This window comes from Aythya marila (genome assembly GCF_965140915.1).
Source record: "Aythya marila genome assembly, chromosome: 2".
NCBI classification, from domain to species: Eukaryota; Metazoa; Chordata; class Aves; order Anseriformes; family Anatidae; genus Aythya; species Aythya marila.
The window spans coordinates 67,978,512-68,006,261 of record NC_139043.1 but is presented as its reverse complement, the minus strand read 5'-3'; the positions used below and the strand labels follow the sequence as shown (position 1 = coordinate 68,006,261).

At 40.4% G+C, this 27,750-nt stretch overlaps 1 protein-coding gene across 2 annotated transcripts in view; it reads right to left on the bottom strand.

Moving 5' to 3' along the window:
- Positions 1–1,087: 1,087 nt before the first annotated feature.
- The window catches only part of NEDD9 (neural precursor cell expressed, developmentally down-regulated 9), a 97,957-nt gene continuing 71,294 nt past the window's right edge, over positions 1,088–27,750 (bottom strand). For both annotated transcript variants that reach the window (XM_082753575.1, XM_082753574.1), the window contains 6 exons: positions 23,634–24,074; positions 8,574–8,675; positions 7,273–7,374; positions 5,634–6,857; positions 5,198–5,287; positions 1,088–3,666 (listed from right to left, as the gene is read on the bottom strand). In XM_082753575.1, coding sequence (XP_082609701.1) covers positions 3,157–3,666; positions 5,198–5,287; positions 5,634–6,857; positions 7,273–7,374; positions 8,574–8,675; positions 23,634–24,074 — 2,469 coding nt within the window. In that variant the 3' untranslated portion in view covers positions 1,088–3,156. The remainder of the gene's footprint in view (positions 3,667–5,197; positions 5,288–5,633; positions 6,858–7,272; positions 7,375–8,573; positions 8,676–23,633; positions 24,075–27,750) is intronic.

Genomic DNA, 27,750 nt, shown 5'->3' with positions numbered 1-27,750 from the left:
GTGGCAGAGTGGGAGCTTGACTGACTTTACCTGCATTGCTTTAGCTGGAAAGGCAGACAGCAGATCTCCTGAAGTCCCAGCAATACCCAGGGAGCGCAACTGCAGCAGCTGTGCAGCCCTGGCTTGCAAGAAACTTCAGAGGTGCAGCAGAGCTGTTGCGTTGTATGGGGTGTAGTAAAGTATAGTTCCTGTGGGCTCTGCGGAAACAGATTATACAATGAGACTGACAATTTCTCTGAAACTTGCCAAGTTCTAGAGTGGCTTTTCTCTACTCTTTTTCCCTTTGTCATCTTTCTGGGAGAGAAAGGAAGTGTTTGTCTAATTAATATGAATTAATATTTACTTCCTTGTCTGGAGTAAGGAGCCAAGCGTGTTCTGTGTTTGCCATTAGGGTGAGGCAGACATTTTTCCCATTTTTCCCTGCTGGACATCAGACTCATTTCACATGGGCCATCCACTCAGTTGCCAAACAGCAGTGGTTTGTTGACAACTGACTGGGGATGCTGCAGCTCAGGGAGGAGAGAGAAGTGGCTCTGCTTTCTATTCTCAACTGTTTTGGTTATCCAGTCTCTCCTTTATTGTTGGGCTTTTCTAAATTTAGCAGAACAAAATGGAGTACTCCCAGGGAGCACCTCAGGAATCCTTGGCTGTCCCCTTGCAAAGACAGAAGGAGCCAGGCAAGGCACTTTGTTCTCAAGGCTTTCATTTGTATTTTCTCTGAAGGAACTTTCTTTGTTGGCAGCTAAACTGCTGTAAGTGTGGAGCCAGTCCCAGCCAGCGACAGGCTTTTTCTCTCTTTCTTGCACATCCAGGGTGTTTGACAGCAGGGAGGGCAACACCTCAGCAGCAGTGAAATGGGAAAATAACTTTCAGAAAACACTGATCTGTCAAGCCATATGGTTGTTTCAGGTGGCATCGAAGCCCAGATACACTTAACTTGGCACACATTAGAAGAGGGAGGCTCTCACTGTTGGTTGAAGGGAGGGGATGGCTGCACTGAGCAAAGCTGCTCTTCTGGTTCTCATGTGGATCTTTTACAGTCCTCTAAGCATCTTACAAACAAGAAGAAATAAGGCCAAATATCATCTTTTATTAAAAAAAAAAAAAAAAAAAAAAATCCCTAGTCATTTAACGATTTAAAAATGACTCCCTACGAAATCTGTATACAGGCTCATGATTAAGGTTCTTTTGAAAGCGCAAACTATCAGCATAACAGCTAAGCTTCAGAATGCTTTTTCACTTCCTAAGAATATACAGTGGAAAAAATGAACAAGGAAAACCAAACGAATCCCAAACGGCGTAAGTACAAAACAGGTTCACGCTTCGGCTATTGGTTACAATAGGATAAGTACCCTTATTCTCAAGCTAATTTGAGCTTTGAATGTTAAGCCTGAGCCAAGCACCGTGGCTGATCCTGATGCTTCTGAGGTTGGGCTGGGACTTCCTGGGGACCTTCTGGAGCCTTAAAGTGATGTTATGGATGTTAAGAGCAGTCTTTACTCTGAGATGATATAAGACAGCAACATTTCATACACTGCTGAAACTGTTTTGTTTCAAGACAGTGAATCCCATTGCAATAAGGCAGATATTTAGATACAAGCAGGGGAACAGAAAAAGTTAAGCAGAAATATCTGTTTTCTGGGTGCTACTGATCTTGTCATGGTGTATTTACCAGCAATTTGCACTCTCCTGCAGTCAGAATACATCAATGTGGCACTACCCTGATTTATCTGAGGACAGTAGTGTTTCTGCTTTTAAAATGCCAGAATCACCTGGAATTTATGAGCTCAGCTGCTCCTATTACCCACTTTGAGGAGTAGCTTCTAATCTGAGGACCATGCACGACTGGTGTTCTGTGACTTAATTTTAGGGGGTACGCAAAAGGCAGCTAATAAAAACAAGTTTATACATGTTTTGGAGCAGCTGGCATACATTAAGTTTCTAAAGGTCCCTGCAACCCTTTACTTTTAAGGGTCCAAGTTGAAAATTATTGTGTAAGATTGTGTCTACTGCTGATGTAATTGCCCTATTAAAACAGTAGGTAATTTCTGGTAATGTTGTAGTGCAGAAGGACCAGTAGCTATGGAACAGAATTTAGGGAAAAAAAAGGCCAGTACTTGAATGGAAGTCAAAATTGAAGTAGATGAAATTTATTTCCACGAATTTTTCCTAGAAAAAAAATAAGTGCCATTTCTTCATCAAATTGTGTATAATGTATACATATGTTTAATTATCCAATATTTCAAATTCTGTTGTTTTTCCTGTATGAATTACAATCCTTACCTTAATCCTTCTGGAGGGACTAATATTTTGAGACATTGGTCATCTGCAGCCTCAAAGATGAGCCCAACGGATTTTCTCAGGATAACTCTGAGTCCATAAACAAGGTTTTTCAGTATGACTTTAATTGCTGATGCAAGGATATACAAAGTAAACATAAATCTATGTTGCTGAGACTCCAGGTTTTAAAATCTGATATTGTATGGTTATTAGAAACAGCAAAATTTGAATGCCATAAAATATTAAATATGTACAGTTCTTTCCTTCTTAGAAGGTTGTTTCTTATATGGCCTAAAAATGCTTTTCTCCCCAAAAAACATACTTTGTTGCTTGTTGCAGTTGTGCATATATCCTACTCAGAATGATTGAATCATATATATAACAAAACAGTGAGAGGGTAGTTAAAGTTCTTGGAAATTACTAGGTTAATTCCATTAAGGGAATGGGGTTCTATGAGAACCATTACACTTGCTTCATGGATCGCTACAAGTAGATTTCACAACCAGTCTATGTGCCAAAATTAAGATGGAATGAATCAAAAAGAGTGTAGCATCCAGTTAAATATACTGAAGAAATAGCAGTATATACAAATGATACGCACTGCTTACCCGACGCATACTTTAAGGTGCTTAATGATGTTTTAGGGAATGTAGCAACATATACAGAGTGTATACATGTCTAAATGTATATTAGAAACACAATATAGAGCCAGATATATTCCCAGCTCAGTGATTTCTTTAGATTTTTTAACTTGTAAGACCATATTTAAAACATTTCATATAAAATATCTTCAAAAAATAAATGATAACATTTACATAAAAATAGTTCCAGTTTGCTTTTCTGTTTCACTGTTCATGGGTCATGTTGTGCTTTGTTTCATAAGGATGCCATCTGGACTAGTGAGAGTTTAAACAACTGTGCCTGATGAGACAGCTCTGTTACTCGGTCCACCATCTCCTGTAGCGCAGCGGTGTTAGGGTAATGCAAGGCAGCCATCTTCGTAGCCATCACAATGCTCTTCAGCAGTTCACACAACTGGTCGCTGGAGTTCCTCACTCTGTTGCGTATGTCCTGAGCTGTCACTTGCCGTGTGAGCGTGTCTCCAATAAACACAAGTTTGTGAGCACTCAAAATGACGAGTTTGCTGTGGGCAACAAAGATTCGGGGGGGCTGAGAACTGTTGACGCAACTGAAAAAGGCATCGATGGTGTTTAGGAGGTAATTGAAATGAGTCTCATATTGGTCAGAGTAGAATAAAAGCGGCTTTCTGTCATGAGAGGCAGCAGTGCTGTTTGCAATCTGGAGAGCTTGAGGTGGCTTCCATTTCGAAATGTCGTTCTCTACAGGCTTTGTGATCTCTTGCTCCAGCTGTTGAAACTGATTGATCTGAAAGACAAATAAAAAGTTTCTCTTCAAATAATGTTCCTATAAAGAGGTTAAGAATTACAATTATACCTTATGCCTCAGAACAGTAAAACAGGTATCCTAGATTAGTGTCACACTGTATAAAAACTAGTGTACGTGTTCTTAACAATATCTTACGTTGGAGAGTGAGGGTGGAGAGTGAGGGAGAGCTTTTTGTTAACATAAAGCCAAACAGAGTTCAGAAGAAAAAAAAAATGTTAAAAACATTCCATTTGCATTCAGAAGCCTACTGAATTTGCAGGCTGTTTCTCATTTAGAATATGCTGAAATCGTAACTGAGGGATGGATCCAACTGGCAATGACAGTTATGCAATCTTTAAAAACCTGCCATTTCTGTGGGGTTTTGAGATGACAAACCTTCAATTCTTGGCTCCTAATTGCTTTTAAAGAAAACAGAAAGAAATGGGAAAATAAAGACAGGCACTTCAGTTTAAGTGCTGATGAAGCAAAAGTTTAATATGCTCAGCATGAAATGCAGAACATGAGGTGTCTTACTGTTGTCCTCCCCACCAAAAGTGGGGGAAACAGGAATGTTCTGAGCTCTTTTGTTTCTTTAATGTAAAATTTGCTGCCATATCACGTGGCAGCAATCTACTGAAGGATTAATGGCACAATGACAGTCATCAGTTTTACATTGCCTGTTTGTTTTTCTTTAGCTTTAAAGTGATGTTAAGCAGTATTAATGGTATTGTTGTTCACTGAATGTATGTGCAGGCAGCATGTGTATTCAGTGTGGTTCAGTGACTAAGACACTGGATTATGGGTCGTGAAAATTGAGTTCTCAGGTTGGCTTTGTGACTGACCCACTATATGATGCTACAGAAGTCTGCTTCTCTTTTGGAGGAGAACTTTTGGAGATAGGGACTGCTTTCTATTACATGTACACAGTGAGCCTGCCACAGTGGTATGCTGTAATAAAAAGATAACTGATCTCTTAAACTGAGATGGGTGGAAATTGTTTTCAAGGGAAAAGCTTATTTGTGTCACAAGAGATGTCATTCCAAACACCAAGAGCTGTGGCTTTACTTCCACACAGTTACTGAGTGGCAGCAAGGAAACAAAGTGGGCAGAGATGCTGACTTTCAGAACAGCTAATCTGCAGTAAATACTTGAGCTTTCTTTGGCATAAGCAACGGCTGACATGCCAAGGGCAAGGAAAGTGCTGCAATCCTGATGCTCACCATTTCTCATTTGGATCATGACAGTATGTGTCTTTGTCCTTTGCATTCCTAAATCTGTTCATGGTGGAGCTTGACTGGCACAAATCTGGCTTGGAAAGAAGCTAACCTGGGTCCACTGTCTAGCCAAGATACAGTCCCAGCCATCTGGGACTTCCTAGCTGTGTGTTCTGGCACTCAGGCATGTCTCACTGCCAAGGTACTAGCAGTTGCACAGTGCTAAGGCAAGGGCCTCTCCTGTTGTATTTGACCAGTACTCCATATATGCAAGAACACTACATTTCAGTGTGATTATTGCACCTCAGCAAACATACCTGATGATGTTCTAGCTCCATTTTGCTCTGCTTGATGATATTTTCTTTTTCCAGCAGCTCCTTCTGTTGCCTCTCAAACTCTTCTTTCCCCTGTTTCGCATAATGTAAGAAGACACTGCGTTAAATCAAAACTGCTCCTGAGCTAAACGACAACTTATAGGCCAAACAGCAGGCTTCTTTGTATTGACTTTATCAGTGACAGTAGATCCCTGAGAGCAGGGAGAAGAAAAGGATAGCATAGCTGAAGTAAAAGGCTATTGCTGTTGCCTGTGTGACAGTCTTATTTGAGAGCAAGTAATCACCCTGGTGAAATTACTCCTGAACATGTCTTAGTGTGACAATCTACTTACTATTTTTCTGCATACAGCTTTTGCAAAAAGAAGCACCAACAACCTTTACCTAGTCTTGCACAGAACAAGGTGTTGGGTTTACCTACCTGAAGATGAACGTAATCGTAGTCATCCATCCAGCTCTTTTCTAAGCTCTCGCTGGTGGTATTGTGAGGGTGATGACCTTTACTCAGGAGCGGAGGGAGGGAACCACAGCAATTCTGTGTTTTTTCTCCATGATGTAGCATATGAGGATTGTTATATACGTAGTCAGGAGCGTTCATATTCTCTGGTATGTTCCTGAAATGGGAGCTGCTCAACACCTGTTTGAAGAGCACCTCAGCATTGACGCTGATGGTGGTGGTCAGCTGCTTGGCATCGTCTGGGACTGTCTTTGCCACCATAACAAACCGGTCTAGGTCGTCACACTTGTTCTGCAGTCTGTTGACAGCTAGAACATTCAAAGACCAGTTGTAGCTGTTCAAGTCGTGGCTGGTTTGGGTAAGGATCTGGTGAGAGTCCTCCAGCCTTTGCACCTCCCTCTTCATTTTGTTGTAGAGGCTGAACTCAGACAGACAGGAAGCATTGGCTGCCGACCCTTTTGCAAACTGAAGGTATTCCAGCAGTGACTGCTCTACCTTATCCACAGCAGCATGAATTTCATTGATGTGTTTCTCCATATGTCCGTAAGACCGCCAGTCTGCTGTAGTGAAGGCCATGAGGTTATTGACAGCTGTCTCCACCATCTGCTGAAGGTGATAAAGTCTCTCTATAGCAGTGTCTGGATCAAGGATTAGTCTTTTGTCCTGTGCAGTTGATGCTGACAAAGAAGAGTCTTTTGACACTGTTGAAGATGTGGACATGTTACTCCTTGTGCTTCCTGTGCTGGAGAAAGACAACCTATTTATCCCATCAGTCACATCCAGTAAGCCTTTAGTGTCTTGGAAAATTGGTGGTGGCACATCATATACACCTTCTCTTCCTTCTGAGACCAGACTTTCAATGAGTCCTGTCTGTTGTCCTGGGAATGCAATTCCCCTTGGGGTATCATAAACATCTTTCTGAGGTGCAATTTGCTGTCCAAGAAAATGGTTTTGATGGTTCACAGGGATGTCATAAACATTCTGTTTGTGTGTTACTCCATCAGTGAGTAAAAGGCCCTCAGAAGAAAATTTCTTGTTAAGTTCTTTCCCAGCTGCTTTGGTGATAGGAGGAGGAATATCATACACTCCTTCTGGTCTTGCACTGTGCCCCATTGGAGATGAAAAATCCTGCAAATTTTCCCTCAGGCCTGTATCATCTCGGCATGCAGATGGAGGTATAGCATAGATCTGAAACAGAAAGCAAACCATGAAACCTTTGGCTAGAATAGCAAAATAATTTACATCTTCCATATGGCAAATTGAATGTTTGGTTGGAAGATCTGCTATTGAATTCCGTGGAGTCAGACATTCTGAGTTTGATGGAGCATCAGTTTTAATATCTCACTTTTTAATCTTTGTCTTGATGCAAATTCTCATGGGCAGCAAAATCCAAGAAGGCCGCATGCTGCCACAAGGAAAATCTAGGTCTAATGACCAGTTCACACTCCATAACGTTAACAGTTTTGATACAGTGCTTCACTTCATCAGTTTTAACAAAAACCTTAAAAGCTTAAGGAAACCTTTAAAGTACTGAATCTCATTTTCCTTCAGAATCATATGTGAACTCATTTAAACATGATCTTGTGGAAACTCTAGCACTTACCCCTTTGGCAGGTGGTATATCATAGACTCCTAAAGCTTTCGCTTCTCCCATGGGACCTGAATGTGCAGTCCCCTTAGCCAATGTGGGGGGAATATCATATACCTAAAGAAAGAATAAATTGGTTATAGAAGTAAGTTACTTCACAAAAACTCAAGTCTTGGGTAAGTTTTCTTGGTTTCCATGTTTCCTCTCAGACTGAAGATGACCAGAGCTGTGCACCTCTGTTTCATGTGGGACAGCTACTTGGATTTGGCTGGTATTTTGGACAGTTAGGAGGAATTATGCTCTGCTAGGACCCCTTTGGGGAAATGTGTGGATGACAGACTGGAGTGATGAAGTCACGGCTAACTTCCATCCCAAAGGTTAAATCAAGGCCAGTCTATTACAGATGTCTGTTGGGGTGAACAGGGGAGCACTACATTCATGTGTCTAGAACTGATGACACCCTCACCAACAGAGATTAGAGGGATGGAGAAATAAGCTTGTGCAAGAACATGCTACTAAACCCTCTGAGATTAAGGCTGCTCCTCAGTATCATGTATCTGCTTTATCAGGTGTAGTGTGGGCTGTCTTACTAGCAGGGAGTAAAGCTGTCTGCTGTTTCAAGCAATCCATTTGGTGTCACGTCCTATGGTACAGTGGGTTCTGCATGTGCTCTAAAGCTAATGTTTGAATGTCTCTTACCCCAGATTTCCCAACAGTTCCATCCACTCAGTGTTAGTCTGTTACGTACTATTGACTGTCAACGTTGTTCCCTAGAGGAGCTACACTACTAAAGAGCCACAGAGAGATGTAGGGCTGTTGAGTTAGAAGTCCTCTAAGCATCCATTCTAGATGCCTGTGGTCTTGGAGATCATGTGCCAAAGGTGTTCCCCAGCAAAGATATATTTCAAGTTCAGTGGCATGGTGCAGTAGACATACGGTGAAAACAATTCCCTGTGTGGTAGCTGTTTGTCTGGGAGATAATTTTACCCTTACTGAATGAATTACTGTCAACTTTCCAAAAACAACGTAAAGGAAAAAAAATGTTCCCAGGCAGCAAGTTTATTCTGTTTAGATATTCTGTTTGATCAAAATACAAAAAACAAATGGGAATTTTGTGTTTGGTGTGCTGCCAAGAGCTTAGTAAACTTCAAATACAACTCTGAAATACTTCTGCACTCTGTGAAAAAGTAATTGCATTTAATTAAAACATGTTTTCTCTCTGAAATGAGAGAACTCATTTTGCTCTTAAACTTCTGGTAGAAATTAATAATCTTTTGTGCCCTTTCAGTGCTGTTGGCAGTTTTATTGGTACTTACCCCTTGGAGAGGGCGAACAGGGGGGATGTCGTAGGTATCCTTCTGGTATTTGGAAGGGAATTCATAAACATAACCTTGGCCTGACCTGACTGGAGTTATTACCTGTGGGTTAGAAGAATAGGAAACTTAAGTCTTTGAAGATTTTGGCATGTACTCTCTGTAAATGCATAGGTTTTTCAATATAAGCATTCTAGTATTATTAACATTCACATTTTAGGTGACAATGTCAGTAACACAAGTCTACATATATTTCTGACGGTTGAACTCAGCAAAGTGACCATCAGTAGCTATAAATGTACCATCTATTTCTTCCAGACCACTTCTGACATGGCTGCTTGTTTATCTCCTATTTGTCAAGCAAAGTTTCTCTTTCAGAGAAATAAGAGGACTTTGTCCCTTCCTCTTGTTGACAGCCAGTTAGCATAGACCACACGATGTGATGGTCATACCACCATCTCACTGAGATCAAGGCTATACACACCTTGCTAATCCTACTGACATGTTGAGTGTTCCCACTTACTGACAGAGGCTCCAAATATAATGGGAGTCTTCCTCCTTTGTTCATGGAAGTATTTTCTACCTACTCCAGCAGAATGTCCCATGTTACTGTGCCCCACAGGACAACATCCTGAATAACTGAGTGTGAGCTGTGGCTTTGAAAATTCTTTACCTAGAAAAGCTATGCTTAAACCTACCAAAGTGGGTTATTTAATTATGCTGTCTCCATTTGGTTTGTCTATATTAGTGGCTAAGAGATAGGAAATGTTAAGCCATTCTTTAAGTACGCAACGTGAGAGCAATCTCTGAAAAAAGCTTAGAATTTACATTTTTGGCATTTTTACACCATTAACTGCCACAATGACTTCAAATAAATTTTGGTGAAAAATAAATGCCTTACATCTTGGAAGGCATATGAATGCCAGAATTTCAGTATAGTGTGGTATAAAAGAAATGTTACCTAACCCCCAGAAGAGCTAACTTTATAGTAGAAATACAGCTTAACCTCTGCCGCTGCTGCTTAGCTCCAACAACAATAAATAGAATACTGTAACCTGAAGGCATAAAATAACAAATTACATAGGCCCATACGAGATGTGGTTTTGTGCTCAGCAGGGGAGAATTGTTTACCAGAGCTACTTAACTATCTTTAGAAATGTATGCAAGATGTGAAAGAGAATTTCCAACCACGTGCTCAGTAAAGATCCCACAGCAGTTTTGGCTATAAGAAATCCTCACGTCTTGGCCAAATTTCACTGTGAGTGTTGCTTGGCTGAGGTCTGCAGGGAAACTCCCTGATGTTAACCTGCTACCTCCTCTTTGCTGCATTAACAATGCAGGCTTTTCTTCTTTTTATTTGTTGCATAAATATTGCTGTGTAGTTTTTTTTCAGGGCAACATACTGTGAAAAAAACACTGGATTCCATCCCCCTTCCCCCCCCCCCCCCCCCCGCAGTGACTGTCCTATCACCTATCACTTTCAAATACAGGTGTGTGATTCTGCTGTGCGTAGCCCAAGGCAATGTGCCCTGTAGTATGTACACTGTGCTGACTGTGTGTGCCTAAGGTAAGGGAGGAATGTCATGTTTTTTTTTTGTTTGTTTGTTTGTTTTTGCAGCTGCTTTTCCCTGAATTAGCATCAGAGGACAGGGAAGACGGAACTGGAAGCAATACAATCTCTGCAGTGCTGTATCGGTTCACTGTCCATCAGAGAGCTCTTGCTGAAGTGGATGTAGGATTAATAGGATTTAAATACTTATGAGTTTTTAAAAAGGAATCTAAAAATGTAAATTTATTACAGACCGTTTCTTTTCCCCCAGAGTCACCTACTACACTGTAAAAGAGGTTACAGGCAAAACTCTAAAGACAATTCTCCCTTCAGTTACTGGAAGTTTCCCATAATGGCTCACTCCAGACATCACCCCTCCTAGGCCATTCTCACATACTACTGGGATTATGTTGTTTGCCTGAGAAACTTTTAACTTATGTCAACATCGCTTCCCTGTGCTTTTTCTGACCATGAGGGCTAGAGATCTGACTAGCATACTTTTTTAACTTTTTTTTTTTTCCCCTTAAGTTGGGTGCTGCCAGTCAAATGCCTTCCACCCAAGTCAGGAACAGAAGGACTTGATTTGAAGCAGTGTTTACTCAGACGATCCTTCCAGCAGTTCAAAAATCAGTCACAGCCTTGCTTCAATAATGAGTCACCGGGATTTTAAAAATCATCCTTCAGGAGAACAGAAAATGCAAAGTAAAAATCCAAAGGGCTTCTTGTGTTGCCCATCTCTATGAATACTTTTGCCAGCGTTAACACTGTGGCATCAGGCTGCTTGTTATGCCAGGGCAGTGCTTGACCATGACAGAGAAAAAAACAGACTGTTGTTGAGATGCAGGCAGAGGCCCCACTCCAGCTCTGGGAGCAGGGAGAAGTGGTGCACCACTGCAGGTCAGCTCTGCTTTACCGGCTGAGTGGTGCCTCGCAGGACAAGGCTGCGAGGCTCCAAATAGATGGGCATCATTCCTCAGGCTGAAATCTTTATAAATCTTTGCTCAGTTGTGATCTATTCCAGAAGCTGAACTCCATCCTAAATCTAGATTAGGAGTAAAATTTGACCAGATCTCCTCCAGGCCTCAGATGTAAGATGCTTCTTCCAGTCCTACCCAAGGAGACAGCACACAGCACCTCAGTAGGACCTTTCTGGCACCTCAAGTTCTTCAGCATTCGCACAGCAGTAGTATCATTCAGCTGTGGTTATTCTTGTTGCTCATTCTTAGAGACTCTTCCCATTTTTCAGAAAAGGCTGGCATACCAGATGCCATATGAAAGGCTTAAACAAGTACAAGGCCGCTGTTTTATTTATGGCTGCAATTTGATCCTAAATAACTACACTAAAGTTAGGCTTGCCAGATGAAGGAAGCCAACTGCACTCATCTTTCTGACACTTTTGCATTCGCATAGACTCGACTAAGCTGAAGTGGTCAAGCAACATCACTCCTTTATCTGGGAGCTTCTGGCTGTCATCAAAGGCAGCGTGAGGTTAAAACACCCCCTGATTTGGGGGATTCATGAGTACAACCTGTCTACATGACTGACTGTGGACATGAGACCTGACCTGTCTGAAGGCTGTGCTTAGCAGTGCACTGTGTTTAATGTGGCATTTATTTTCCATGTAAAAATGCCTGAGGCTTTTATGCCTGCTCCTTTTCAGGCTTCTGAAATAGCTATAAGAAAAAACAGAAAATACAGTTCTAAAACAAGCCCAACAAAACAGCAACACCCAGCAACAACCAAGGTTTGTTGATAATTTAAAAGTCAACTTTGTTCTCCCAGTGACTCAGGTGTATTTTCCTGTATGAAGGATTATTATCCAGTAACAACATGTTCTGAGTGATTTCATAAAATTCCCCACAAACACTGATAATGCTCTGCACTGAGTACAAGAACATTTCCTGTTGTACCTCTGCTCCTCTTCCCTTCCATCACTTTTTGCTACGTTAAACATGCCTTCTGCTGGGCTTGTTCCTAGTCAATTCAGAACAGAAGCTGCTCATCACCAAAACATACCTTGAGCGAATGTTGTGTAACAGCAATTTAAAAGAATATTCATGCTGCTCAATGAAATGAAAATGTGGAACACTGCTTTTTCTGAATGAGGAAGAGGGAGGTAGCTGGATAGATGAAGAAAGCCACCAAACCCAGTACTTTCAGAAGAAAATTCTGATTTGGGGTATTCACCCACAAATCTATTAAATGAACTTTGTTCTTCTGAATGGAGTGCTCAGCCCTTTCAATGCATTGTTGAACCAGTTTTTATGGTTCTGCATGTTTGCTATCTGTTTAGTTTTGAAGACAGACTTCAAAAGGAAGGAGGTGGCTGCAAAAGAAAAGTTCCTCTTCTCTCACTTGTGGAATGGGGATAGCAGCCCTGTTTGATACTTAAGGATTTATTTTCCAGCAAATGTCACTGATCCTCAGACTACAAGAGGATTCTTTTTCCATTTACCTCTTCTCTTTTAAGAATGTCTGTGGTTATCTGAGTTTAAATAATGCTGTATTTCAAACCAGCAATTTTCCTTGTTTACACACTGAAGGAAACAGATGGTGTTCCCACAAACTAGTTAGTCCAACATTCTCAAAACATCGTTAACCACTTAATCCATGCAGGGCAACTAACAGGGACCAGGTTTGGCTCCAGTGAAACATGTAATGAGCCTACTTTGAACTTTCAGTACTGAAAAACAAAGACAACTGAACAGAAAGTTTGTTCTTGCTGAATACCACACTCTTCCAAAAGTAATTACTTGCGTCTTCTCCATGCCAATGGCATATTTATGACCATGAAAAAGAGCTCAATATGCATGTACTTTGCAAAATACCCAGCCTTGTGGTTCATTAAAACTCTCTTCCTTAAACATAAGGAAAAAAGATATTCTGTTTCTTCCAGGATTAAAATGGAAGTTAGGCTAAAACAGAGAACATTCCAAACTAAGGCAGCCGCAAGACAATTCCTTTTGTGCACATGCACAAAATTGTAGTTTACATTGTTTAAAGAGGATGCAGGGTGAATAAATGTACGGAAGCCGACAGAATTACTCTGGATTTACAGCAATACTGTGGAGGGCAGAATTCAGCCTCTTCCTCTGAACTGCAGTACCTGATATGCAGAATGATGGAAAATACACTTTACTGAGTCTTATAAGGTGAGAAAGCTAAAGCATGGGTATGTTGAACAACTTGCCCCAAATCACTGCAGTTTCTCAGTACAGCCTCTTAATCCCAAGAACCTTCTGAACTGGCCCCTGCTGACTGCTTTTGAAACAGATAGGTGTTTTTAGAGGTGAAGAAGAGGAGGCATATGCATTAGATCTTGTATATGTATTTTTTAAATCTGGAGGAATAGTTGCATTGAAATATGTTTCCTCCCAAGATGCTCTCCTCTTCAGCCCATGGGTAACACTCAGCAGAGGGCATGAGCTGCAGCCAGAAGCTGCTGCTAATGTCAGCTGTCAGTCCTGGCTCTGTTAAATCAGCTGTGGCTTGCCCTGGAAGGAGTCCTGTCCTGGAGAAGACCAAGTGGTAGTGCATAAAATGGAGCCATTATAAAGCTTGGACATAGGAAAAAATAATCAAAATATAATTAAAGGAAAAGTAACATATTTATACTGTTGTAGGGTATTTCTGTATGTTTGTTTAATGTAAAACTCTATAGTTATTGAAAATCTGTTCCCAAGACTCTTAAGTAGATATATAACAGCTACCTGGACTATCTTAGGTTTGTAAGGAAAATGAAACAGCCAAAGGGATATGGGAAAACTGTAAGAGAGTGAGAATTTATTTTTTGGGGGAAAAGTGGTCCCTTCTCTCTTAGACTCTTTGAACCACTGAACTGTGCTGGATCAGACAGTGAGCGACCTCTCAGCCCGTCTTTCTGTTTTGCTTCATGTGCTTAGGAAACCAGGTGTCTATTTAATTTTTTTTTTATTTTTTTATTGAGGGTGGTGGTTATATGACTAAGTAGAACAGCAAGAAGGTTCTGTTAAGAAGAGTGCTCATAAGATAAGATGAGTATTTGAAAAAACTTGGCTAGCTGGCTGAACTCTGTCCTTTTTACAAAAAAAAAAAAAAAAAAAAAAAGTTAGGTGTTTCCTCTCCTGTCTTTTACAAGCTGTATCAAGATTTCCAGTGACTGATAATGCATTTCCTAACAATAATACCTATCAAATCACTCAGGATTGTCTGCTGCAAAAAATGAGCATAAATATTTGTATGATGCAGTAATCTTATTTGCTATACATGACGATATCCAATGTGTTTTCCAGCTGTCAGTAAATAAAGGTTGTGGTTTCATTATCACATGTGCTAAGTATGCTTGCGCTTACTAATGTTTGTTTTTGTGAGTTGCCATAGGTCTTAGGTTAATCAAATCATAACACTTTATTTCAATCTAAATAATGAATAACCACCAGGCCACTATAAAATATTCAGGTAGAGTACTTTCTGTCATCACTGAAATGTTGGGAGAGCTTTTGATCAAGGCTCACAAGCTGAAAGAGGGGGGGAAGCCTGTAGAGGCAGTTCTAATGAACCAGGTTTAGAGCTGCAACTGTGAGCTGATTTCTAGTGCTATGAGGCCAACTGTTTCTGGAGGACAGAAGGAAATTCATAGAAATGACTGCTTTCTCTTTCCCAGGCTGACTGAGTTATTCTGCTAGAAAGAAGCATGGTATCAACACACGTGGTGACACTGCTGTTTTTGTGTAGGCTGTCTTTAACCGGGTGTTCCCCATTAAATTTGCTGAGAAGTAATATTCAGATGTGTGAAGATAAAGTTGTGTCAAACGCTACCCTGACGCAGAACTGATTTGTTCCTTGACGTTGCATGCATCTTTAAAATGCCTGCTTATTTTCCCCCTATGCTTTATGTCCGCTTGTTGTCTGGGACCATTGCTTATGACAATCTGCTTTCCTGCTGTCACTGTATGTGCTCTCAGGGCTGAGGCATGTCCAGATATCATTGACTCACCCAGTGTGTTAAATTAAAAATGCTTTGTTTTGCAGGCTTAGGGCTTTAAACGGAAACTTTATGATGTGGCTATGAAGTGCCTCACCAGTAGATGCCCAGTCTATTTTTAAAAAAAGCAAAATGAAGCAAAACATGATGCTGTAATACAAATAATGAGAAGTAACAAAAATCTGTTACTTTTTTCTTCTTTTGACGTCATATTATTTCAACCAGATTTATGCAAGTTCTGGGTCGCGATTCTCAAAGATGTAAAATAGAAGGTGTGAAAGTGATTTAAAATAAAAAAAGTGAAATCACATGCTGGCCTTGATCCAAACCATGAACCCATGGAGGGGAAGAGTTTTTTATTTTTTTGTATTGTTTTGTTTTGTTTTTTAAGTTATAGAGTTACACAGATGACCTAAGCTTCCACTAGCATAGAATGACAGTGCTGTATTATGTGCAGTGGAATGGTGCTGATTTGCATCAGCTGTAGTTTTGGATTATAGTGTTGAATTTTTGCTTGCTGCTGGTGTTCATGATCGAAAAAACAAACAAGGGTCCATCTTTGCATAGACTGCTGAATGAGCAGTACAAGGTGGAAAAAGGATCAGTACATTTGTCATTAACAAAATTTTACTTTTTTTTTTCTTAATTTAATGTTGCTTTCTTGACTTGGTCCTGCTCTCACTTGCATCAGCTTGAGGGTTTTCTGCCAGTTTTGTTATGAGCAACATTTCTGCTTGCTTCAGTGGAACAGGCTTAGTGCTGGCTGGCCTTGAATCGCAAGGCTGACTGGGAAGGGGTATTCCTAGCTTCTGATATCATTCTTCCTTACAAAATGTGATTAAAAAGAAAGAGCCAAATCAATATTTCTGAAGACGTGTCACTTTTGAGGAGAGGAAGAGAAGAACTGCAAAGAGCAGCTCTTTATAGTTAAAAATTATCAGCATTTTCAAGGGAAGTGGAAAAAGTGATACTTGTCCAATATACTTGTGAAGGGTTTTACCAGTGCCATCCCCATGACAATTACTCATTTAAGACAGGCTGATTTCATCATTTCTGTGTGTGTTGGCCAGCAGGACTAAAGAGCTGATGTGTTACAGTACTGGTGATAGAAGAGTCATGCACTCTAGAGTGCCGAAATAAATGGTTGTGGTGAAAAAAAAACTACCAGAATTATTGTCTGCTCAGTTCTTCTGGTGGAGAAGTATGTGTATTTGCTAAAGCATTATCTGGAAGTCTGTGATCAAATTTCAGCACAAGCTTTGATTAATGAAAAGCCCATGGTAAAACTTGGTACTTCAGTGTTTTGGAAGCAGCTTCCTGCTTTGGCCATCCCAGTCTATTTAGTCTTCCCATTTTAAAAACGTTCCAACATGAAGAACCATTCAACACGTGCACTTGTTTCCTATGCTGGTAATAGCATGACTGTCTGCTCTCAAAAACAGAAGCCTAATGATAGGACATTTGGAAGATGAGAGGAAATGAAGAACAAAGATGAGAAGAAAAGGTTCTGGGACAGGTAGGGCAGAGAATGGTCTTACTTTTGTGAGTGATAGGAAATCCTGAAGGCTCACAAACAATAAATCAGTTTGGTTCAGTCAAATTATTTGTTTTAATTCTTTTGAGGACTTTCATCTTATTTTTGTTATTTCTTCCTTCCTATATTAAGTTTCTAGATTTAATGTTAGAGGAGAATAAAAAGGGGGAAGAGGGGTAAGAAATCTTCATTTGGAAAATGTTTAAGTTGGATGTTTCAATAACTTTTTGTTTCCCTTCAAATATTTTATTTCTTTATTTGAGACATTTCTCAGAAATGACTCTTCCCTGTCAACAGTTTCCGTTTGGGTAAATTGGCATTTCCAAGTGAGGGGAAAAATGGTTGCAATGTAACACTGCCAGTTTCAATTTCAAGTGAGTGTTCTCATGGGTGCACACATGCAGAAGTAGGGGAAGTGTCCCTCAGTCACTTAAGTTGAGAATCATGGTGCTCTGAGAGAAGTAGGCAGAGGAAAGCTTCCAGCAGGAAGAAGTTCAATGTAATTTGATTTCTAGAGGTTCTTGGGCTTAGAAGCTATATTCTGGTTCTATTTTTATATGGGTTTCTCAAGGCAAGTGTTCAGACAAGTTCTGCTAACTGTTTACTTTTACACGGCTTGTTTTGGCAAGTTTATGGGAGGTGTAGACTCCTCTTAAACAGGCATTAATGCAACAGGCAATTAAGGATGCAGTTAATATAATAATTAGACTAGACTTCAGACACGTCTGACTGTGTATATAAAAAAAGTTGTAACGATAAGATCCAATAGGAATATGTCAGTGTTCTTTAGGGATTACAGATGTACTGTCTCATGGAAGATTTTTGTCTCCTAAGAAATTAATTGCATTAATTTCACTTTGATTCCATTTGGATGATCTGTTTTGGTAGAAAGGTTCATTTAAGCTTAGGGTTTTCTAAAGATAAAAAAAAAAAAACAAACACACACACACAAAATATTAAAACTGCTATTAACAACAACAACAAAAAAATCATAACAGATGTGAAATTATGACAATCTGATGCTAATAAGTTTTCTGCCAAAACAACGGTCTACAAAATCATCCAGCACCTGCAAAGCCTCTATATCAATAGCACTATATTTCCTGACAGTCAAACACCAGTCTACATCCATCCATTTCCCATCTCAGAAATTGCACTTCCTCCTATGATGAGGCTCGCTTTTTAAATAATCAGGTTTGCACTCAAGTTTTTCTAAAATGCTTGACTGCTGTAGTTCTTCAGTCTGGGTACTTGCAGGGAAATTTAAATCACCCAAACCTATTGTTTGGCTAGTGGGTTTTCAGATGTAACCAAAGATGCAGTTAGGTCTAACCACCAAGGAAGAGACCAAAAGTTTTTTTTTTTTTTCTTATTTATTTATTTAAACTATTTTTATTATTATTTTTAAAGCTAAGGTTTAATCCTGCACTTGTGCCTGTGCAGGCAGATTTGTGTTCCTGGGGAGCTCATCTGTTGAATGAGGTTGCAGGACTGGCCCCTTTTCTGATATTACAAGGAAAAAATGCATGCCTTTGGTCTACAAATAGAACTGATTAAAAAGAGAGCTACACATAGGGAGAAACAAAGAGTAATGGTGAGCTCATATGTTTACTCAGCCTAATAAAATGCAGTCTTTTTCTTAAAATAGCTGTCTACAAATCACATCAGTGACTAAGTACTGCTTACTCTGCCTTATGGATGAGGGTTTCTTCACTCAGTGGTTTTCTGGGAAGCTACTGAGGATAGATTACTGATATGAAGCCCATGAAGTTAAATGGCATTTCTCTTATTAATTTCACATGAAGTTACAAGAGAAACACCCAAATCTAAGGATATGTCTGTGTGCTGCTTTTACCATTCAGTTTGCACTTGATTTGAGAGACTTTTATCCTTCAGAGCACACGTCATGAAACAGAGCACTGAGTGTTGAGGTACGTGTTACAATTCCTGGTGCACTCAGCAAATTTGTTGTGTGTTCAACACTTTAACACTGAAGCAGGAGCTTGTTACAAAGGATACAAATCCCCGAAGTAGAGTTTGTAATGTGAAAGTAAAAGAAAAGATGGACTGCTTGGGCCATTTAAGTAAACTGTATCACAGGAAGCTGTTACTTGAGGGTAAATGGGGACATTATTCTATTTTGGAATGTAAATACATTTTTTAATAAAAAAAAGAAAGGGAGCATATGCACTATTTTGTTGCTTGTTGACACAAGTATCTACCATGCTAACCACAGCTTTTCACTATGCTAGGTATATGTATTTTCATACTTCATAAATGTGAAGCTAGGCAAGAAAAAAGATGATAAAGAGAGGGCAGGCTCATTCCTGGAACAAACGTTACATTGCAGTCATTTGTTTCCTCCCCACTAAGACAGTATTTGTTTAATTGGAAGGAAAAACGTCACAATGTGGCTCACTTGTTACTGAAGCCTATGCCGGAACAGTCAGGGTGGTGCTACTTGTGGGGTGGTGGTGCCACTTTCGCGTAGATTGAACCAACTTGACTCTAGTGCAAATAAAGACCATTAGGGAATAAGGTCTGTTCTCTCAACCACAGCTTGCCTAAACCTCCTGCTGAAGGCAGTGAACTTGTGAAAAAGCTGGAGATCACAGGATGGTGAGGTGTTAAAGTCTTGATCCATGTCAAGGGCGTGTTTACACTTGGAAATAGGCCAGGGATGTTCACGTGCAAATATGAGTTCCTTTTGTGTTCTGCTTCATCCCCTTTTAAAAGGTGGGGAAGTCTAAGTGTTTCCTAAACTGTGGAGTTTTACTTTAAAACAACAACAACAACAAAAAGCTGATGTATTCCTAGTTGGCATTAATCTCTATTTGGCTGTTACTCCACGCCTTGTGGGAGTTGTACTTCAGGGCTGATATCCACTGCAAAGCAGTTGCTTCCCTCCTTGAACAGCTGTGGTGCATCCACCTCATATTCTGTTTTGTGCCGATTTCTCTTGATCAAAAGTTCTCCCTCAAGCTACTGATTCCTACAGAAAGCTTTCAGGTGTCATTGTAATGGCTTTCCAACACGGAAAAATTTCCTTTAAACTTTTGGCCAAAACTATTTGCTGGATGGCAGGGACAGTGGAGCAGGTCAGTTAGGGAAACACTGAACCAGAAAAAAAAAAAAAGACTTAAATTATATCGGTGATGTCCTTTAATCATTATTTTCCACAAAAGCTTTAAATTAGAGAAAGCTATGGGTAACCACAGATGCAGAAGACACTTCGTGCTTTGATGGTGCCTTTCCCAAAGGATGTTCCCCCAGCAGTCTTCACAGAATGAGTTCCCTTATAATCACCCCCACATGTTTTGCAGATGAGACCACTGAGGTGCTGAGACTCCACTCAAGACTATGCAGAACTCTGTGGCAAGGATAAAACCCAGGTTTCCTGAATACCAGATTTGACTGAAGATTCCTTCTCTTTGCTGGTTGCAGTGAAAGTAAGGCTGAGCACAGAAGGGAGGAATAAATCATAAGATACAGCTTTTGTACTTTTACGCTCCTCTGATGCTCTTCACACTTGGAGGTGTAACTGTTTTGTGACTGAACTTGCAGCACAGCTGTAAAAGCTTACTGCTGAGCAAGGCTAATTTTAAACCACCCCTCATTATCTCTGTCATTTGTAGGGTAAGTTTTAGAAGGTGGTATTTTTATTTGACAGAAGAAACTGGTAGAGCTCTGTCGTCAACAACTTGCCTAGCCAGAATCAATTCATCATAATTACCTGCCTCAGGACTCCTTTTTGGTTTGCTTTGCCTCTCTGGCTAACTAGATGTATTACCTCAACACAGCTTTATAACATGCCTGCTGTTGATTTACTGTTACTTGAGGCTAGACTATTCCTGCCTGACAGCAGTCAGAGCTTTGCCTGTAAAACTTGTATGGCAGCCAAACCACACATTTGCACAAAGAAAACAGGCAAACGTGCATGGAAATGCATAGGATAGGAACTGCTGCTGGACCTCCTTAGGATGGTATTTAGGACACAGCCTTCTTGAGCTACTGCTACGAGAAGGGAGAAGGCTTACACATACGATGAGTGTATAGTAATAAACCTTTAACTTCCATAGCCCCACAAAGTCACACAGCTTGCTAACCAGCTCCTTCTGCTGATGGAAGAAAGCAGAATGGCTCACTTAAGTCATTGTGGCAGGTGTCACAACTCTGAGAAAATATATTCATAGTTTTGGTAGTCAAGGCAAAGATTCCCAAAATCAAACACTCAAGATTTGTTTTACTGATCCCTAGAGAAGGAAGATTTGGGGACAGGCTGTTTCCCCTGACAAAGGAAGCAAGCACTAAAGTCTTCCCCTTAATTATTTTTTTTTCTTTCATGAAGGCATTAGCAGGGAGTTGCAGCAGCTGTTTTTGTTGAGCATAGCAGTAAACACTGGTTTGCAAGTTTAGACTGATAAAGAATGAAGTATTTTCTTCTTTACTTTTTTTTTTTTTTTTTTGCCTTAGACTCTTCTGTTACTAATAAACCTACAGTTCTCTCTTGTCTATCATCATTTCAACCCCAAAGCACTCTTCTTAGTCTGAAACAGAGAATTCCAAGGGGCTAAACATGTGTCTGCCTCTAATCAAAGCAAGACACTGGAATGAAGTTTGCCATCCAGCAAGTTTGCCACTAATACTGAATAGTGAAACTCGGGGCTTTTAGGACAAATAAATTCAAAGTTGGGCTTAAAACAATCCCATCCTAAGTAACAAGAATTGGCCAGTGCTAAGTAGGTTGACAGCTACTTGGCTAAGGGTAAACCACTTTATAAATGCACATTTAGTTTATTCTACAGTGGACAGTGTAGCCACTTGTTTTTATGCTGCACAGCTGACTTTTCATAACTTGCAAAGAATTAAATGAAACAAGTTATAAGTCAGCCAAATAAATGGTCTTAGTTTTCTACAGAAGGTGCCTTGAATTCAGAAAAAAGCATATTCAAATTTTCTGAAAAATTTCCAGGCTGAAACTTAGTGAAAACAGATGTTTTAGTGTCTCTGATTTTTGCACCTCAACAAGAAGTTTGCATTTAACTGAAATCTCTGTTTCAATTACTTCGATGTACCTGGAGTTTTATCACACTCCATTCAGTGTTCAAGTTTATGCAGAATGTCCTATTAGTTTCAGCGGAGCTGGAGAAGGCATGTGGGAAGGTTAAGAGATTTTGCATGCAGTTGGAGGGCTTTGCCTTTCAGGTTTGTACTTCTGCCTTTCAGAGTACACACACACACACTCATTACACTGCATAAACTACGCTAGTCATCATTTAGACAGGCCAGGTTTCCTAAAACCAAAGAAGCTGGTCAGTAAATAGAACTTAATCTGAGCTAACATCCTTCTCAACAGGCTTTGGTGCAGCTCTGCAGTATGGTGCATCTTCTGTGGCCTGAGCCAGCTGGCTGAGGCATCTCCACATGGTTCTGGAAGATACAGACCATACAGACCTACACTAAAATGTGATCTTTTCTTTGCTGTCTGTTCAAGAAGAGGTTTTTTGCCAGGTGTTTGCTCACTACCTGGGAAGGTGCCTGAATGTTATCTTGGATAGGTAAACTACACTGCCCCAGAAAATGTTTAACTGTATCTAGCCTGTAGGCACAGGAGAAAAGGAGATAGAAGATGTGAGATTACCCAAGAAAACCCACATGATTGCTCCAACAAAGATCCTACTTCTACTTATGCAGCAAGTGCAGTTTATCTTCCTGCTCATTTTATCTTTTTGCATGCCCTACAAAGCATAATTGTGGAAAAGCTGAGCAAACAAACCTCTCCTATAATTTGACTTGGAATGATTTCACATATCTTTTGCTCTTGCACAGAAGGAAAGAAGTCCGTTTATACCTATCAATGAAAATGAAATTATAACAAGGAAATAAAATCATGAGAAGAACTCTTCTAAAGGCCTGATATGAAAAAATGTGAGTTTAGCGTCTAAAAACAAACAAACAAACAGAACAACCCAAAACAGACTGTCTTGCCAATATAAATCATGAGATGAAAGTTTGAACTAGTCAGGAACTTCCTGACGGAAACACCATCTGCTCATATAACTTGGATATAAATACCATGCTTTACGCTCTCAAGGTAAGGAAGATGCTAACTGCCAGAGCTGCTGAGCTGGGAATTGAAGGACTGCAGGGCAACTTCTTTTTGGCTTGGCAATTAGCAGTCTGGAAGGCCAGGAGAATCTCCTCCCTCACTTGTACACACTTTCCCTAATCTTTTCAGTCACCAAGACCCTGCTGCCACATGTACAGGTGGTACTGTGCACCATTTCACCTGCAAATGTAAAATGAGGCAATGATAAGAGATAAGGAGAGCCTGAGATGGACAACAGGAGGAGGGAGGGATTCACATAATGCACTGTCACTCATTCTCACTGGAGACTTCGGAGCTCTTCAGCTTTGGAGATCCCACTTTCAATCAATAAATCTGCATAATCATCAGGTGCATTCTTAGAAACTTTAGGTTCATTATTAACCCCTTGTTATCATCATCCTCTTGCTCCTTCACTCTTCCAAGTATCTCTTGTCTCATCAATCATTGCTCTCTTTGTAATTTAGAACCACTGAGGCAATACATATTTAATTAAACAAAAATTATTTGGGCAGATGATGTAACTGCTCATTAACTTGTGGGAGAGTTAATCTCACTGCAGCAGCTATCTTTTGAGCATATAATGCAAAAACGCCGTAGGCCATATGTGCTCCAGGCTCCTCAGGGAGCCTGTGAGGACACAAGACCACATACTTCCCTCACCTTTAGCAGCTGCTAAATGCTCTACCGAGTTACACATTAAGCAAGCCATCAATAACTGGGCCTTTCTTTTCTTTCCATAGCAGTAAAATTACAAGCAGGGAGTGGGTAAGTAGCTCAGCAATCGGTAGTTGACTTACTTATTTACCCGTCCTTAAGCCCACAGGCTATTACTACATACTGACTACTTCACTGGCAGTCGGCACAAGTGACCTGCTTTGGAGCTATGATATGAAAGTAAATGCATGTACCTTGTTAATCAGAGGTGGACCATCAAGGCATCTCTGCATGGAAGGTGGCACTTGGTAAATATCGTGCTCCACTAGACCATGACCAGTGGGTATTTGATAAATTCCCTGATTCAGATGTGAAGGCGGCACCTGGTAGACAGGGTCCTGTGCTGAAGCATGCGAGCTTGGCACTTGATAGATTTTTTGTTGGTTGAAGGACTGATGTGTCAGTCCTGAACTGGATGTATCCTGGCCAGATGGACCATCCTGTACCACTGGACCTATCAGAAGTTTCACACGGTTGCCTGGAACAATGCCTTGCCGACCATGTAAGGAACAGAGCCACCATCCTTCAAGACCTTCAGTGTTCTGTTCTATCACTGTCAAAATGTCTCCTTTACGGAAGGCCAACTCTTCTGCACATTCAGGGACATTATCATACAGGGCTCTTGCCATAAGATTCTGTGGAGAAAGAAAGAGAAGAAAAACAAATGAACAAACAAGCAAGAATTTTTCTAAAACTTCAAGGACATTCTAGGTGGAGAGGAAGAAGAACTGAATTTGACAAAGTGTGCAGAAAACCAAAATAACCCAGAAAATGATGCAACATAACATGGGATTCCTCTTTTCCAAGTTGGAGAAATTAGGTACTTATGTATTAGCAACACTGCAAGTGAGAGCTTTTCCAGTAATACCAGGTCCAGTAGAAGCTCTTTAAATGGTCTGTTTGCCTATAAGGACAGTAAGCCAGGAGAGTTCTGCTCTCAGCTCCAGGATGCTCTTCCTGTTCCTTGAGGCTTGTAAACTCATCATCTCCTGGCATCAATTTCTCTATAAACATGTGTATACTCTGTGCAGAGCTACAGCTAGCTAGCTGATAATTTAAATAAATTTTGAACACCACTCCAAGCAACATAAACCAGAACAACTGCAGGGTCCCAAAAGGCTTTCCAGTAGAGGTGAAGATTCCATTAGCATAAAGACAGTGGGACAGTTTTTCTTAGCTAACACCTGCAGACTTCTTAAAGTTAGGGATCTAGGGATGACAGGGTGAGGAAAACCCACGCTAAAATACAAACTGACAAAATGTCACTGTTTCTGAACTACAACACTCGTATTATGTAGCTCTGTGCCTTCTCATTCTTTCTGTAAACTTCCTTGGTGGAACAGCATAAAAGCAGCTTAATAGGTTAAAAAGCTTTCCCATCCACCCACCACCACCCTAAAGCCCCAAACAACAACAAAAAAATAATACAAAGGACAAGGTTCCTTAGAGCCCTGCTCTCTGTAGACAGACCTTGAAGAGAACATTATTTCAGAAACAATGTGCTCAGCGACCCCAGCAGGAGTCATAGCTTTGCCACAGGGAAAGCTGTACCAGTCTATGTGGGCATGTCCTTTTGTCAAAGAGAATTAAGAACCAAACATTACCGCATAGCACATCAATGTGCAACTTGGGAGGACTCCAAGGGCAGCCAAGGAGCGTCAGTTTAACAGTTCAAGCGTTCTTATATGCATCTTGCTTGATTATTGCTACTTCTCCACTTGAAATAACACAAAACCTCACATGGGTCTACTCCCAAGCATCTGTCTAGCGTTTCAGGCAGGTTTTGCAGTTTGCCCAGAGATCCATTTTGCTGTGGCTATGCTACCAGCAGTACCTCTGCTAAGAAGTTTTAAGCCACCTCTGAGTCTTTGTAGACCTGTGATTTGTGAGGTGCAGATGTCCTCCTGAAAAGTGCTATCTCCTCTCATAGATTGAACCAGCTCCTTTCCCTCTGTCTCTGCAGGCCTGTGTGGCACATTCAATTCTGAATTAACAGTCAAGCTTAGGTATTCAATAGAAAGTAGGCAGGCTGTATGTACTGACATTCTTGGAGCCCTCACAAAGGCCATGGACATTTCATTTTTTGGCTCTGGTGATGTTTCCAGATACATTGGCAGTGACTGCTCCATGCCTGCCTGCTTTTTGGTGAAGGCAGTCAGCAGAGACAGTTATAAATTAATTGTAAGCACCTGAAAAAACACAGGGAACCCTGTATCTGGAGTGTTCTAAGTATGTGGATGCAGTACACAGACTGAAATGGTGCTAATCCCCTATAAGATAGGATATGCAGCTGCCCTTAAGGTTTATCTTCCCTCTATTAAAGGGACAGTGGCAAGTACAGTTTACTGTTTTTATCTGTCGTTATTTATTCTCCCTCTTGGACATACTAAAACTTTTTTTTTAGTCCCCCATTAATTATATATTTTCCCATTGAAAATTACTGCATTTCTCCATCATCTCTGTTATTCATCAAGACAGCAGACTTCATTTGATCTTGCTCGGGTCGATGTTTCCAAGCACATCACACAACCAGGAGGTTGTATGAAGGAGTAACCGGTGGACGGAGAGGGGGGAAGCTCAAATGTCACATAAAAGGTAGATGAATATGTTTTTTCTCAGACATGTGCTATTGAAACAGGGTGCATGAGATCAGTTTTCTCTTCTCTGAATGGGGGATCAGCTTTCAAATGTATGAGAAACATCGGCTTTGCCTTTCATCAGCGTCATTAGGGAGGTCATTATAAATTAGGCTCTGGCTTGGAAAAGCAGGACTGCCATTTTGAGCTCCCATGTGAATGAAGAGCAGCACTGGGGGCCCACCGTTCCCTCTGACTGAAATCTATTCTGTTCATCAGTCAACAATGCTGAGAAATGTGAATAGAGATACAGCACAAAGCAATTTTGTCCATGCCTTGGCAGAACTTTAAAACTATTCCTTAGCACCATTAAACACAATGGTCTCTTCTCAAATACTACATCTGTGCTATTGCTGTGTTGACTTTGCTGCTCAGCTGAGCCCAAGAAGCTCAGAAAAGAAAAGCTCCTGCCTAGTGTGAATATTCAAGTTAATCTCTTATTTTTTTACATTTATTTCAAATGTGTCTTTCACAGGAGAAATCTACTAATGTGACTAGCTCAGCCTGTATAACTAAACAGGGCTTTTGCAGAGGATGGTGTTTGAAGAGGACAATGATTACACGGGGTCCACAAAATGAGCAGGCTAAACCAATGATAAATGCTTATTCTTCTATACTTCATTGGTTTAAGGTATTTAAAAAAACATGATTAGGTTCTACAGCAAAGCAGTTCTCAGAACAAAGCCTGGAATGGTGGCAGAATTAGAGCAGATAAAAATTCCCATGTGAATTTTGTTTCCAGTTGCTCATTATCTCTGTCCCAGTGACCTTCTCACCACCTGGCGTGCAGCATGTTAATACTTTCTGGATATGCTTCAAGAACTTCCTTGCTGCAAATAACATCAGATTCTTGTTGTCAGCGTTAACTTGGGCACCAGTATGTGAATTATACTAATTGGTTGCCACTTGTCTCAAAGCAATTTTCCCAAGGCCTTTTGAATAGCCCATAGTCATGCCACCAGCATCCCTCACTGATGGAGCAGTAAAGTCATAACATATTCCTCCAAACAAGCACTGGAATGAGAAATAAAAATCCTGTTGCTTGGTTGCCAACAAGTGTTCATGCTAAGCAAACCTCCTGTGTTCGGAGTTTCCCTGACTCCATTCTTCCTTCACAGCACTTCTCAGTGTGAGCTTCAGGAACAGTATCACAGATGCTGCTATTACTCAGCATAGTTAGCCTTGAGAATAATCAAAATAGTCACCACAGAAGCTAATCAGGAAAGCTTTTGAAAACCACACAGCAATCTTTAACAGGCTGTGGTGATCAGGCTGGTAGTCTCTACTCTTCCACATGCAGAAAGAAGTCCTGATCGAAGATACCTCTCAATACTTTATCTGGATTGATTTGACAAATTTGAATATTATTTTGGCAACTGGGAAGTTGCACAAAAGTCTTTTTATATTTCCAATACAATAAGGGGGAAAAAGGAGGGCAACAGATTCAGAACTACAAATTCATGTTCTGTAATGGCAGGGAAGAAATTATTTGATCCTAGATAGGGACAAATGTTAGTTTGCCATGGAAATCAGCTACACTTCATAAAATGGACTTTTATGAAAAGAAGGCTCTTATGGCCTTCTTTTAATAAGATTAAGGATGGATGTCTCTGTTGCTCTCCATCAATCCAGTTAAATGATATTTATCATATATATGTGTCATAATATATGATAT